This window comes from Petromyzon marinus, chromosome 37, assembly GCF_048934315.1.
Source record: "Petromyzon marinus isolate PM22_M1 ecotype Great Lakes invasive population chromosome 37, UKy_Petmar_22M1.pri1.0, whole genome shotgun sequence".
NCBI lineage: Eukaryota > Metazoa > Chordata > Hyperoartia > Petromyzontiformes > Petromyzontidae > Petromyzon > Petromyzon marinus.
In genome coordinates this window covers 3,510,856-3,524,671 of record NC_133703.1, presented here as the reverse complement: position 1 = coordinate 3,524,671, position 13,816 = coordinate 3,510,856, and the positions used below count along the sequence as shown (strand labels likewise).

At 45.2% G+C, this 13,816-nt stretch overlaps 1 protein-coding gene across 1 annotated transcript; it reads right to left on the bottom strand.

The window, feature by feature from the left end:
* Nucleotides 1-7,547: 7,547 nt before the first annotated feature.
* On the bottom strand, nucleotides 7,548-13,427 carry LOC142930147 (uncharacterized). Its single transcript, XM_076072211.1, has 4 exons — nucleotides 13,254-13,427; nucleotides 12,183-12,355; nucleotides 11,062-11,191; nucleotides 7,548-10,265 (listed from the first exon to the last, which is right to left on the bottom strand). The coding sequence occupies exons 1-4, from the start codon at nucleotides 13,378-13,380 to the stop codon at nucleotides 9,958-9,960; spliced, it is 738 nt and encodes a 245-aa protein (XP_075928326.1). The 5' UTR covers nucleotides 13,381-13,427; the 3' UTR covers nucleotides 7,548-9,957.
* Nucleotides 13,428-13,816: the final 389 nt, after the last annotated feature.

Below are 13,816 nucleotides of genomic sequence, written 5' to 3'. Positions count from 1 at the left end.
AGAACAGTTCTACCATAGTACAAAACAACCACAGAGAACAACCCTCCACACAAACTGTGGGTCCTTGATTGAGAAATATATTATGCTTAAAAGCACGCTTGTACAACAAAATACCATCCTCTCCAAATGATGCAAATAATAATATAATACTAAAATAAACATCAAAGTGTCTCCTTGCTCAAACAAGTATCAGGAGGTTCTCGTCTCCTCCGGTGGCCCAGAGTTGAGAGTGGGAATTTCACTTTAACGCTTAGGAGCCATCCTTTCCACACGACTACTGCAAACGTCTCACAAACGGTTACAAATTTTATCGACCCTGGAGGGATGACAGGCTGTAGTCGACCGCCAACATGGAATCATATTTGCAAACATCGCAATTGGAGGGTTAAGGACCGCCGCCGCATTGTACTGATCGCCACAACTAATTCAGTGTTTCTCTCTTTTTCTCTCTCCGATAAACAGACAAAAAGAATCGCCCCGTCGTCAACGGGAAACGGATCGTCCCGTGCTCCGTGTCTTTGAAGGCGGTTCTGGGAACCCGCAATCAAAAGTTCATCAATTTTCTCAGCGGGTGCCTTTAGTAAGAGACTTGTTACTATTGTCTACATTTCACCTCGTACAAATAATTAAATATAAATCACTTTGCGTCTACCATCAACATTACTGGAAACGATCTTAGACCTCACGTGTCGTTTGGGCTAGGACTGCAAAGTTTTGTGTCACACCGGGGCATCGTTTCTTCATCTCGTCGTTTTTTAAAATAAATATCGTTTCTGACAAAAGTGTTGAGGATAGAATTGCTCATTTCACCCCAGACCACGATTCAATGAAGCGATTTTAGAATGCAACAGGCACCTGACTCCCTCCGTTTGCCTCCTTGGCAGGTGGGATCCCCAACGTCGCCTCACACCCACGGAGGCCCTCAACCGCCCATTATTGTGGGGCGGCAGGGCCGTGCCACCGCAAGCGAACTTCCCGCCTTGCCCAGCCATGGACACGGAGCCGGTGGCGGCCTGCAGCCTCTCGGCAGTCTCCAGTCTCAGCCAGGGAGATTGCCAAGTCCCTACTGCAAGGAGGCAGACTTCGGAGTCCACTTGGTCAAATCAGAATACTGCAGGCTCAGTTTCTGGGAGCGAGTGGGCTTCGAACTCGGATTGGGGAATGGAGTCGGAGCGGGGAGTGGAGTCGGCGGGTGACTGTGCGGTAACACGCCTGTCTGAAAAATTCCCCAATCAAAGTGGTGGCACCAATGACGTCATCGCGGAGGAGGAGGAGATGGAGTCGGCCACGAGACAAGAGTGAGTCTCCACGCAGAAGTGCACCTTGAGAAAAATGTGTATTGGGGAGGTCATTCAGACAATGTGTCTCCTGCTATAAATTAGCATATAGCAAACACCATCGATCATCATAAATTAGTTACTTGAGTAAATTACACATTTCTATAGCAAGGGCAAGTCTATTTAAATTACAACCACTGTTGATTCCCACAATGTAGTATTCACGATTGAGAGGAAGTAAAAATATTGAGGACACATGAGATTTGGGTTCTGTATCAGATGAGACAAGTTCTGTATTGTAAGAACGGGGAATCTTACATTTTTATTTAAAGCTTTCGTGACTGCAGTAATTCATATTCTTAGTTTTTTCGGTAAAGTCACGTTGAAGAGAAACAACAAAATAATAAAATATATATAAAACAATAAAAATTCTCACGACGTTTCGACCATAACTCAAACGGTCGTCTTCAGGTGTGTTGGTTCGCATAAATTTATTTGTAAACGGCGCATTTATTTATTTATAAAAAAAATAAAAAAACGGTTAGCGCCACGCGCAACGATTTGGCAGTTTACCCAGGACTAGTCCATCTATATTCTGAAAAGAGGAGGGGGGAGACGAAATTTTTTATAATGTATGCTGTCTGAAAGCCACTGTAAGCGTGAACAATCAATTAAGACCTGAAATGGTTTATCAAATCTTTCCAATGATTGCTAAGATAGAATCCATCTTCTCGGTTGAAATTGTCTCTGTGCTTGTATATGTGGATAGCCTCATGAACGAATCTCTCATGGAAGCCAGATGGCTTACAAAGAACCTCTGTCTTGGAAAAGTCAATGGCATGTGAGCCTACTGAATTAGAACAATGATCTGCCACGGCCGAGGTGTTGGTCCTACCGTGTTTAAGGTCTGCTTTGTGTTCACGAATGCGGTCCGAGACATGGCGTTTGGTTTCTCCAATGTAACTACTACCACAGAGGCAACTTAGTTTGTAGACACCAGGGTATTGTATGTCCGGAATCACATCTTTTACAGACGGAACCAGATCACGGATTTTATGTAATGTGTTGAAACGGACCTGGATCTTGTGTTTATTCAAGATTTTGGAGATCTTTTTTGTGATCCCAGCAATGTAGGGTAAAGTGATGGTTTTGAAAGGCTCCTCAAGAGGGTTTTTCTTCATGGTTTGAGTGATAGCTTTGCGGATTGTATAGTCGGAGTAACCATTAGCCCTAAGAGCTTGGTGTACGTGCTTGAGTTCACTGCTTATGTGTTCCTGGTCGGATATGCATTGGGCTCTATGATACAGAGTCTTGATGAGAGAATTCTTCTGTGATGGATGGTGGTGGGAATCCGGTTTCAGATAAGCATCCGTATGGGTAGCTTTCCTGTAGACAGAGTGGCTCATTGAACCATCAGGTCTCTTTTTAATTAGGACATCCAAAAAAGGTATCTTGCCATCTATTTCGACTTCCATGGTAAATCTGATGGCTGGGTGTATGGAATTGATGTGGTCGAAGAATTGGTCTAGAGCAGGCCGGCCATGTGGCCAGATGACAAAAGTGTCATCCACGTACCTCTTCCATAAGGTTGGGCGCAGAGTGGCAGTCTGGATGGCGTCAGTCTCAAATTTCTCCATGAAAATGTTAGCTATAACTGGAGAAAGGGGGGAGCCCATTGGGGTGCCCTCAGTTTGTTTGTAGAAAGTTCCATTCCAAGTGAAGTATGTATTGGTTAAACAGTGTCTCACCAGGGGGGGTACCTCAGTGTTTAGTCCTTGATGAACTAAGTCTTCAATTATTGCAATGTGTCAGGTACAGGAACCTTGGTGAATAAAAAAACTACATCAAAACTGACAAGCAGGTCGTCTGGGGACAGGGAAATACCCTTGATTGTCGATACCAGGTGAGTAGAATTTTGTACCGCAGAGGTGGTCTTTCCAGTGAAAGGACGCAGGATTTCAGACAAAAAACGAGCTAGTTTGTAGGTGGGGGAGCCGATAGTAGAGACTATGGGACGAAGGGGTGTATCTACTTTATGTATTTTTGGTAAGCCGTATAATCTTGGTGGCCTGGCAGCAGAAGGTTTCAACGAAAACTGTTTAGATTGATTAATTAATGCGGTTGAATCAGAAATTATTTTGTTGGTTTGTGTGACGAGGCTGTTGGTGGGATCTCTTTTATTTTTGTATAACTACCATCGTCGAGTAATTCTATAATTTTGTTGTTGTATTCTATTTTATCCATGATGACAGTAGCATTGCCTTTGTCAGCTGAGAGGACTACAATATCATTCCTCTTTTTCCAAATTTAACCTCCTCTTCAACAAAAGACCGGACCCACACACCAAAAAGTTAGACGTTAATAAAGTCGTAATTAATCGCAGTAACAGTTCTATTTCCGATGGTCTGAAATCCGTTTTAGCTAAAGGTCTAAACTTTGCAGTCACACCTAAACACATACCAGTTAATGATATAATTGCCCAAGTAGACGTTGCTCTCAGGGGCCTGGGTCACATCGCTGCAGACGTAGCAAGATCTGAAATCGCTGCAACCCTCAAAAACGCTAAGATGCCAGCTAGCAACCTCAGCAAAGATGAGCGTTTTGAATTATATAAATTAAAAAAGAGGAATGATATTGTAGTCCTCTCAGCTGACAAAGGCAATGCTACTGTCATCATGGATAAAATAGAATACAACAACAAAATTAAAGAATTACTCTACGATGGTAGTTATACAAAAATAAAAGAGATCCCACCAACAGCCTCGTCACACAAACCAACAAAATAATTTCTGATTCAACCGCATTAATTGATCAATCTAAACAGTTTTCGTTGAAACCTTCTGCTGCCAGGCCACCAAGATTATACGGCTTACCAAAAATACATAAAGTAGATACACCCCTTCGTCCCATAGTCTCTACTATCGGCTCCCCCACCTACAAACTAGCTCGTTTTTTATCTGAAATCCTGCGTCCTTTCACTGGAAAGACCACCTCTGCGGTACAAAATTCTACTCACCTGGTATCGACAATCAAGGGTATTTCCCTGTCCCCAGACGACCTGCTTGTCAGTTTTGATGTAGTTTCCTTATTCACCAAGGTTCCTGTACCTGACACCATTGCAATAATTGAAGACTTAGTTCATCAAGGACTAAACACTGAGGTACCCCCCCTGGTGAGACACTGTTTAACCAATACATACTTCACTTGGAATGGAACTTTCTACAAACAAACTGAGGGCACCCCAATGGGCTCCCCCCTTTCTCCAGTTATAGCTAACATTTTCATGGAGAAATTTGAGACTGACGCCATCCAGACTGCCACTCTGCGCCCAACCTTATGGAAGAGGTACGTGGATGACACTTTTGTCATCTGGCCACATGGCCGGCCTGCTCTAGACCAATTCTTCGACCACATCAATTCCATACACCCAGCCATCAGATTTACCATGGAAGTTGAAATAGATGGCAAGATACCTTTTTTGGATGTCCTAATTAAAAAGAGACCTGATGGTTCAATGAGCCACTCTGTCTACAGGAAAGCTAACCATACGAATGCTTATCTGAAACCGGATTCCCACCACCATCCATCACAGAAGAATTCTCTCATCAAGACTCTGTATCATAGAGCCCAATGCATATCCGACCAGGAACACATAAGCAGTGAACTCAAGCACGTACACCAAGCTCTTAGGGCTAATGGTTACTCCGACTATACAATCTGCAAAGCTATCACTCAAACCATGAAGAAAAACCCTCTTGAGGAGCCTTTCAAAACCATCACTTTACCCTACATTGCTGGGATCACAAAAAAGATCTCCAAAATCTTGAATAAACACAAGATCCAGGTCCGTTTCAACACATTACATAAAATCCGTGATCTGGTTCCGTCTGTAAAAGATGTGATTCTGGACATACAATACCCTGGTGTCTACAAACTAAGTTGCCTCTGTGGTAGTAGTTACATTGGAGAAACCAAACGCCATGTCTCGGACCGCATTCGTGAACACAAAGCAGACCTTAAACACGGTAGGACCAACACCTCGGCCGTGGCAGATCATTGTTCTAATTCAGTAGGCTCACATGCCATTGACTTTTCCAAGACAGAGGTTCTTTGTAAGCCATCTGGCTTCCATGAGAGATTCGTTCATGAGGCTATCCACATATACAAGCACAGAGACAATTTCAACCGAGAAGATGGATTCTATCTTAGCAATCATTGGAAAGATTTGATAAACCATTTCAGGTCTTAATTGATTGTTCACGCTTACAGTGGCTTTCAGACAGCATACATTATAAAAAATTTCGTCTCCCCCCTCCTCTTTTCAGAATATAGATGGACTAGTCCTGGGTAAACTGCCAAATCGTTGCGCGTGGCGCTAACCGTTTTTTTATTTTTTTATAAATAAATAAATGCGCCGTTTACAAATAAATTTATGCGAACCAATACACCTGAAGACGACCGTTTGAGTTATGGTCGAAACGTCGTGAGAATTTTTATTGTTTTATATATATTTTATTATTTTGTTGTTTCTCTTCAACGTGACTTTACCGAAAAAACTAAGAACGGGGAATCTGTTTCATGAGGAGTTGTGAAATGAGGATTCTGTAATGGCATTCACCTCTTTAGTTCATCTCACTTGAAGATGTAAATATCCCAGGGCTCCAAAGGATGTAATATCTTATCCCTAACCTCATCTCCACCAATCTGCAGCTAAATGCATTCCTAGTAAAACATATATATATATCTTAATTATAAATATATTAATTGCACTGCATCCCACTTGGAGGTGCTGCGGTTAGAGCACTCCACGATCACTGTACGCTTGCGAGTTCAAAATCTAGGTCAAGAAGGTTAACAGCTTATTTATCAACCCGAGCTATAGTCAAATAATGAATCCCATTTTGTGGGAAGTCAACAGCGGTGATCCTATTATACACCACCATTGGCTCCTGTTATAGGAATGTAGCATTCCGCTACTGGCCATAGTGAGAGATGTGTGGCATCCTCCTACCTCGCATTTGAGCGGCCGGACACATATGAGGTGCACTGCAGCAACCAGTGTAAGCACAGCCGAGAATGCATGATGGGGCAGACGGTGGCATAATGAATACGCGCATGTCTGTACGTTGAAATAATTTTGAACGCGTACGTAGCCGACCGTGCTAACTGTAGCCGACCGTGCTAACGATGGCGCGTGCGTCCATTTGCCAGGCGGGGCCATGATCTCCAACCAGGCAACAAAAACAAGAGGAGGATGATGATGATGATGCCGTCGACAAGATTGGGCCAAAGGCGTCACGCGGGCCTGGACGGAGATTCTCCCGCCTGAGGCGGAATATTCGGGGGATTCTGCAATTCATTCGGGAGCACTGTTTCTGTTACCGTGACGATACCGCTGAATAAATCCTGTCATGTGGCTGGGCCCTCCCTGCCCTGTGTACATATTTTTCAATGTTACTGTCGTTTTTGTCTCACTTCTTTCTGGTCCAATGACTCCAAGACTCACGGTTTAAACTGAAGATCCCAGTGGTCCTCAAAAATATTTACGGGGACTCCTTCACTTAAAAAACATTCAACTTAGAAAGTCTCAGAGATACAAAGAAACCTCTCCATATGTCCAGTTGCCTGTTTGTACCGAGATTCATAAGTTCAAACCGCCACGCAATAGATGGTGGTGGTGGCATCTACATCTACACAACGTGAAGAACCAGTGGCGTCTACGTCTACAGGAGATTATACAACTCTTAAAGCCATTCCCTGTGTTTAGTGTACACGCCGTACAACATGTTTGGAATCGACAGGAGTAAAGTTGGACTTACGAACAGACTTCTGGAACCTAACTCGTCCGTAAGTAGAAGAGTCCCTGTATATGGTGGTCACTCTGAACAACGCAGACCCAGCCTCCTTTTTACGATGTTTGGTCCATTAGGACGTTACCAGATGCATCTTTCTGTGCTGACGACCACGCGATACACATTAGATGAGTCACAACAGGTCACGTTTAATACTCTAAACTTGTCTGGAGTAATTCTCATACGGCAGACTTTTCTGCACATTTGCAAAATTACATGTCTATGGGAAAGGAACCATGTGTATGGCATTACAAAGGGTGCTTGGTCGTGTGTGGATGCAGGCTGTTGGCAGTGCCACTGATTAATCAGAATCTTTTTTTTATCCTGGAGGAATCCAATGAGCTATGAAGCTCTTTTCACATATGTCCAGTAGGGGCGGGTCAGCGAGGTATGTTCAAAAACGATATGAGAGGCAAGACGGAGAAAATGTAAGCATGTTGCTAAAAATACAAAGTACATAGATTCCTGCCGATTTGTCAACAAATGCAAGTTTGGGCAATTCAGCAACACAACAACAGCACCAGACCACGACAAGACAACGCACAGTCCCTCAATTACATTGCAAATTAAAATCGAAAGTTCAATGCACGATATTTGAAACAAAGTTACTAAATGGCAATATTCCCCTCGAATACCGAATGAACGAGGCTAAGACGCTTGCAGTAATGTTCAAATATGCATCGCAAGCCATTCAGAAGTGGAAGGCCTCACGTGACCACAGGGCACCACGGTGGCTGGGAGATGTTAACTACCTCCCCTGGTACGCAGGAGGTCGTGGGTTCCATCCCAACCCTGACGCATGCTGTATATTTGTCTGCTATAAATGTCCACGTGACGATAAGCCACTTCGTTGAGCTATCATTTGCGATGGCCAGGTCGCTTCTGAAAAACTGCTATATATGCTCAGTGGGCCTTACCTGGTAAAATATAAATAGTTTGTCAATTAGTAAATAAATGAAGTATATAAGTTCCAATTTCATTCATGAATACATTTCCAAGCTTGGGAAAGGCAGTAAAACAATAGCAAAAACAGCCACAGTCCACACCAGGAAAACATACAGTGCGCGGTAAAATTGTACTTTAAAATTGAACTGTGGATACTTTGTTAAGAATACAAAAAATAGTTTAGTTAAAAATAATTTGGTTCGTAAGGACCTGGGTAGTGATCTGCGATTATTGAGTGGGGGTTTGGGAGTCGCTGACTGGGAGGAGTGGGAACGGGTGAAGCCGGATCTGCCACGCGTTGCGCTCACCAACTCGAGCTTCGCCGGGACAGCAACAAACGAAGAGACGGAGAGAGGAGCTACCCCGGGTTTACATCGCCACGACTCACGACGCACACAACACACACGGCACATGCCCAGCGGGAGGAGGGCGATGACCACCCCACAGTGCGATAGCTACGACTCCCCTTTCAATTAGTGAGCCATCCTCACACAACGCTGCACGGAGTGTGCAGTGCTATCAATGAACACGGCACTACCACTGCACGGAGTGTGCAGTGTTATCAATGAACACGGCACTACCACTGCACGCGAGCAATCGGCTGCTTAGTGAGTTACACGGCACGGTACGGAGCTATTAACGCGACACGAACCACAGCGTGTTCCCGGGGTACTCAACTACCTTAGTTTCTCAACTACCGGGATTACTCAACTCAATATTTCAAGAGGCGCAATGCACTGTGGTGAATACGAGACAGTGGTCCTTCATAAATAACATCACCAAACAGTCTTTAAAGAGCAGCATGCGGCACCGGGAGACGCAGATTGCCAACCCCTGAGCTATTCTATTCCAGCGCATGAGGGCAACATGTTCAGGAGCCATAAGCCAATGTCCGAGGTCTGCTGGTCACGACGAGAGGGCTTCAGGAGAAACTTCGTGTAGGGTTACTATTCCTACTCCGTTGAAGGAGCACAGACGACTGTGGTTCACAATATCGTGCATAGTTTGGGTTGCATGGTCACAATCACACTGTGGCTTGACTTTAATTTTCTATTGCGTCGTTTCACGTTGTACGATCTGTTCTGGATGACCACAGTCAAACACTGGAGAGTTTAAAATTTTCCATTTGTGCATCAGGTATCCGCAGCTGCCATGGTTTGTGCAGATGCGGTTTAGGGGGACCATGATCTTCATGGAATATCAAGCCCAGGGATCTTCTGCGTTGGGTTTTTCACAAGGTGTGTCAGTTCTTTTGAACTTACACTGATCATGTCGACTCTCTGCAGTGGCAATGTGAAACTATTAAAATAAAAAGCGATACAATTTTTTAGAAGTTGATTCTTACACGTGCAATTCAATACATGAATTGTCAGCTGAATAATAAATATTAATCGATTTAACCGATGTATCGCGCTGTTACTACTAACTAGCACAACTCTTTATTACGATCACAGCATGTACAAAGTAACATTTTAATAAAAAATATACTTCCTGAAGTAATGATGGTTTATTCATACTGTGTGCAATATCAAGCAACTTCAGAATGATTTCTGAAGCACTGCTGCAATGTTTGGTGCACTGCGATACTAACGCGGCGATCCGAGTTGGATTCCTAGCCATGGCTAAAGTCAGTGGTGACTGATATCTGAACCAGTCCTGAACCTAATCCCCGCCCCCTTCACCAAGCGTGGTAAAGTTTGGTGCAACAACCCCCATGACCAAAGCAACGTGGCGAGGCCTTCATCAGGCAGTGGACTGCCAGAGGGGTGTTACACACACAATCATCAGTTTGTCTAGACAATCACTTGCCTTGAACATTGAATCCTTAAGTTACATTACCAATGGCATATTGGTGTGGCTCACTGACCCTTTGATGTGAAAGATTAAAGAACCCCAAGTGTTTGTCGCCGACTCAACAATTTTGAGGAGCGACCCGTGGCGGTCAGGCAGATCACGAGGTGAGCAGAGGGGTGAGGAGGAGGGCACTTTGGAGGGGGCTGCCAAACCTCGAGTCGCGAGCACACAGCGCCGTCTCCTCGTACAAGATGGCGCACCGATAGGCACCGCCGCTGCTGCCACCGGGCTTGGCCTTCTGCGCCAGTTTTACCAGGTTGGCCACGGGGCCGTGCCCAAGGTTGCGGCAGGAATGCACGCCGTAGTGCTGCCCCACAGCGCAGTCCACGGCCGGCAGCTGCAGAGCACACAGCCAACAACAGAGACCTGGAACCCTCTCTCTTTCGTTTGGAGGCGGCCGAGTTGCTAGCAGCCCTTTTCCACTGGCGCATCCGATCCGTGCCAGCGCGTAGCACCCCCACGGAACGGGTGGTTTTCCATTGGCCATTTGCTGTGCCGATATAAAATCAAACTGTAATACGTCGCCCTTACAAGACCTCTCAAAATGGACCAGGAGCCAAACAGGTCCAGAGGTGGTGCTAATAATAAAGTGTCCATTGCGTACGACGTGAACAGCGTTAATGTGACTGCACAAATTTATGGAAACATGGCCGAGTGGTGGTTCTCGGATCAAGCCCAGCATCCGCCCTGGTTAATGTTGCCAGTTTATTCACCACAAACAAAGAGATCTGTTTCACAATGTATGATAATAATCCTGTGACGCCGTATTAAAAAAATAGAATTGGCCACGTGTAACCGCATCATGTTCCAAATTTGCCAAATCAGATCAAATACTTGCAAATTACTTTACCGGGGAAAAAACCACGTAGGAAAATCAAACATCGCTCCCGAATGGCAGACATGTCCATTCACAGGCCGGTAGTGCGTGCACCACGTGCCAAATAGGAACAGCTGCCATTGGGGGGGGGGTCCCCTCGGGTAGACTGCCGTAGAGCAATGGAATGGTTGAGATGAGACGTTGCTGTAAGGCGCTTTGAGTTGAAGAGTTTATTTACGCGAGCGCCCTATATCTCCAAATCCTTATCCCCATCTCTGAGCCGCCCCTGTGGCCCCTACTGGGGCCCGTGTCTCACCGCTGCGGTGTCGAGGCTGCCGCACTGGTGGATGAACTCCATGCAGCTCGTCGCGCTTTGGACAGAAGCTTCCCGCTGTGGCTCCAGATCCACCCAGGGCAGAGATCACAACCCCAGTCTCCTCCAACAGCTACCACAGACACAACAAATCCGTCAACATCAGTTGGTTGACACCGAGGCGACCGCAAGGCAAACACCGGCTTAAAGCTAAACGATACGCATGGAGCTGCATCTCACAATGCAGTGCACAAAAACTGATTAAATATTACAGATTTAAGTTTGCAAATTAACACAAAATTCGTTCTCAATTTTAGTTTTCCAAATGCACTATCGGCGTAATGTCAAGAGACAAATAAATCATCCATGCGTAAATCTCGCATAGCCGTGCAGGCCCTGTGTCATAAAATGCGATGGGTGGCCTTTTATCTTGTACACAATAGGAGCCAACACTTTCACATTAGCTGTGTTATGAGATTGTGCGGCGCACGAGAGTCAAGCTGAAATTGTTATTCTCAGAGATGGAATTAGGAAAATGAAGTGCAAAACCCAAGTTTAATGAGACTGTAATTTTGTGCAGTCGCTGGTGACGGGGCTCGGACGATCGACTTGATAAGACTTGAGACCTCGGTTTCAACCCAAGCGGTCAAAATCCAGATTCAAGCCCAGAATCTAATTATTGTCATCGCACCGCTTTGATATCTGAGCCACCTGGCCACTTTGCATATATAGTGTTATCATAAATGTTATCTGAATGTCACCGCTGTACACTCAATTTTAACGGTGATTTTCAATATCTACCTTTGGGATGTTTGCCAAATTCACAGATATTTTTTAAGAGTGACAAGAGAAAACCCATGCATCTTACGTGACACTTTGTTGTGCTCTGCATTGGCAGTGATTACATAACGCTTAAACGTATTCGAGTTATCGACAAATGAGTTTTAAGTTCGTAATAATAAACTAATATTACCGCGCACAATTTTGGAAACAAACTTAACATTGAGCGCCACTCGGAGGCGGTAAGTACACTCAAACTTTGCACGGGCAGTGTCGTACACATACTTGCTGTACTGCCTCTTACCAGCTGGAGGCGGGTGGGCTCACGCACGCCACGTACGCACCTGGGCGTTGCGATGGAGGATGTCCAAGGAGCCGAGGCCCAGGCTGGGGAGGTCGCACGAGTCAAAATGCTCGGCAAGCTGCTTCTCCACGCGTAACAGCGCAGATAGGCTCGGGGGCTTTGCCATCTTACTTACGTGGCTCAGCAGACGGACCAGATGCTCGGCTACTGCCTCTGCGAAGGAGACAAGCAATGCCATTGTAGGAGAGGACAACGATGCTGTAACTCGCTCCAATAGGCTCAACAACTGCAACTCTCTCTCTGCCCCCCCACCCCCACGTCTCATCTACGGCCTCCCGATAAGTTTCATCATCACTCTCCAGATTACTCAAAAAACAAGTTTAACACGAAGGCCTTCGCGACCAATGATTATCCATAATAGAGATTTTGGATTAGGTCACGTAAATAGTGCATATTAACGCGTATTATTTAGTGCATGTATACATGATCTAACCCAAAAATCAAGATGATGGACTCAAAAAACCACTGGCAGACTTCTCACACCCGTATGCAAGACGATATCGCCCCAATATTCAAATTGTTCAACTATCCCCCGAACCAGTCCAGGATAAATTTCAAGATCACACTCAGCATTTTGACAGTCCTCCGTGGTCTGATCCCTTATGTACAATACGAGAAACTACATTTTATTCAGATTGTGCTTTCGATATCGTGTCATGAGACGGAGTATCCACTCGGATCTCTCACGGAGCAGCGGAACCCGTCCTATTGGAGAATGGCCCACAGAAGAGAACTTCACAAAGCTACCTCTGACATCGCTTCTAGTGACCTCTGGTCTACAGAGTAAAGGGAAGCACATTCTAACCCACTCTGAACGTGAGAGTAATGTCCGTCACATGAAAGTTGAGCCGATATTGGACTTGGTCAAATTAGCAGGAAAGTGTTATCACCCAGCACGTGCATCGATCGGTTGATCGTTAGTTTGTGGCATAGAGATCCGCAAAAAATAGATATCTTTGGATCATCCGAGATTTTTAATTATCTGCAGCCATCCTCCACGTCATTAGCGCAGATATTCGAGTCTACTGTATATGCAAATTTGTCTCCTTACTCCCCGGAGTAGGCGGCGGTCTGGTGTCGGGAGTGCTGATGTTGCCGAGAAACGCGGCCGGTTTCTCCTTGACCACGAGGTCGCGAGGAGTCTCGAGGGAGCTACAGCACAGGGCCAACTGAAACATATTCCGGGCCGGCGTGTCCCCTTTCACCTGCCCCAGGAAGTCCTGCACACACTGTCGGTAGAAACAACAAAGGACCCAAACCACGTGCAGCCATATCACTCTGTTGGGACAAATAGAGGGTGATACATGCATAGATGTCCGACCGATTTCAATGCCCCCCCTTACTTTTGTTTCAACGTGTGACTGAATTTTGTGAAAGCGATGGCCCTAAATATTATAGAGGAGTGTTAATTCAGTGGTAGAGCAAGTCTTTTGATAATGGTGGAAGTATCCACAGACTTGAAACGTATGGCGATTATCACTTATTAAATAATTCCGAGGACAAATGTATTATGGAAAATCTTTGACAAATCTAAGCAAATGCATGAATGTTCTCGCAAGGTAATTTTGTTGCATTAAGTCCAGACGCCATGGCCCCACCTTCTTCAGCTTATTC

Bases quoted from the DNA above. Each gene is read 5' to 3' on its own strand.
- LOC142930147 (XM_076072211.1), bottom strand. From the start codon at position 13,380: ATGTTTCAGTTGGCCCTGTGCTGTAGCTCCCTCGAGACTCCTCGCGAC. The intron at 12,356-13,253 runs GTAAGGAGACAA...TCTCCTTCGCAG, and splicing joins ACCGCCGCCTACTCCGGGGA to AGGCAGTAGCCGAGCATCTG. The intron at 10,266-11,061 runs GTGAGACACGGG...TGTGCTCTGCAG, and splicing joins GCAGCCTCGACACCGCAGCG to CTGCCGGCCGTGGACTGCGC.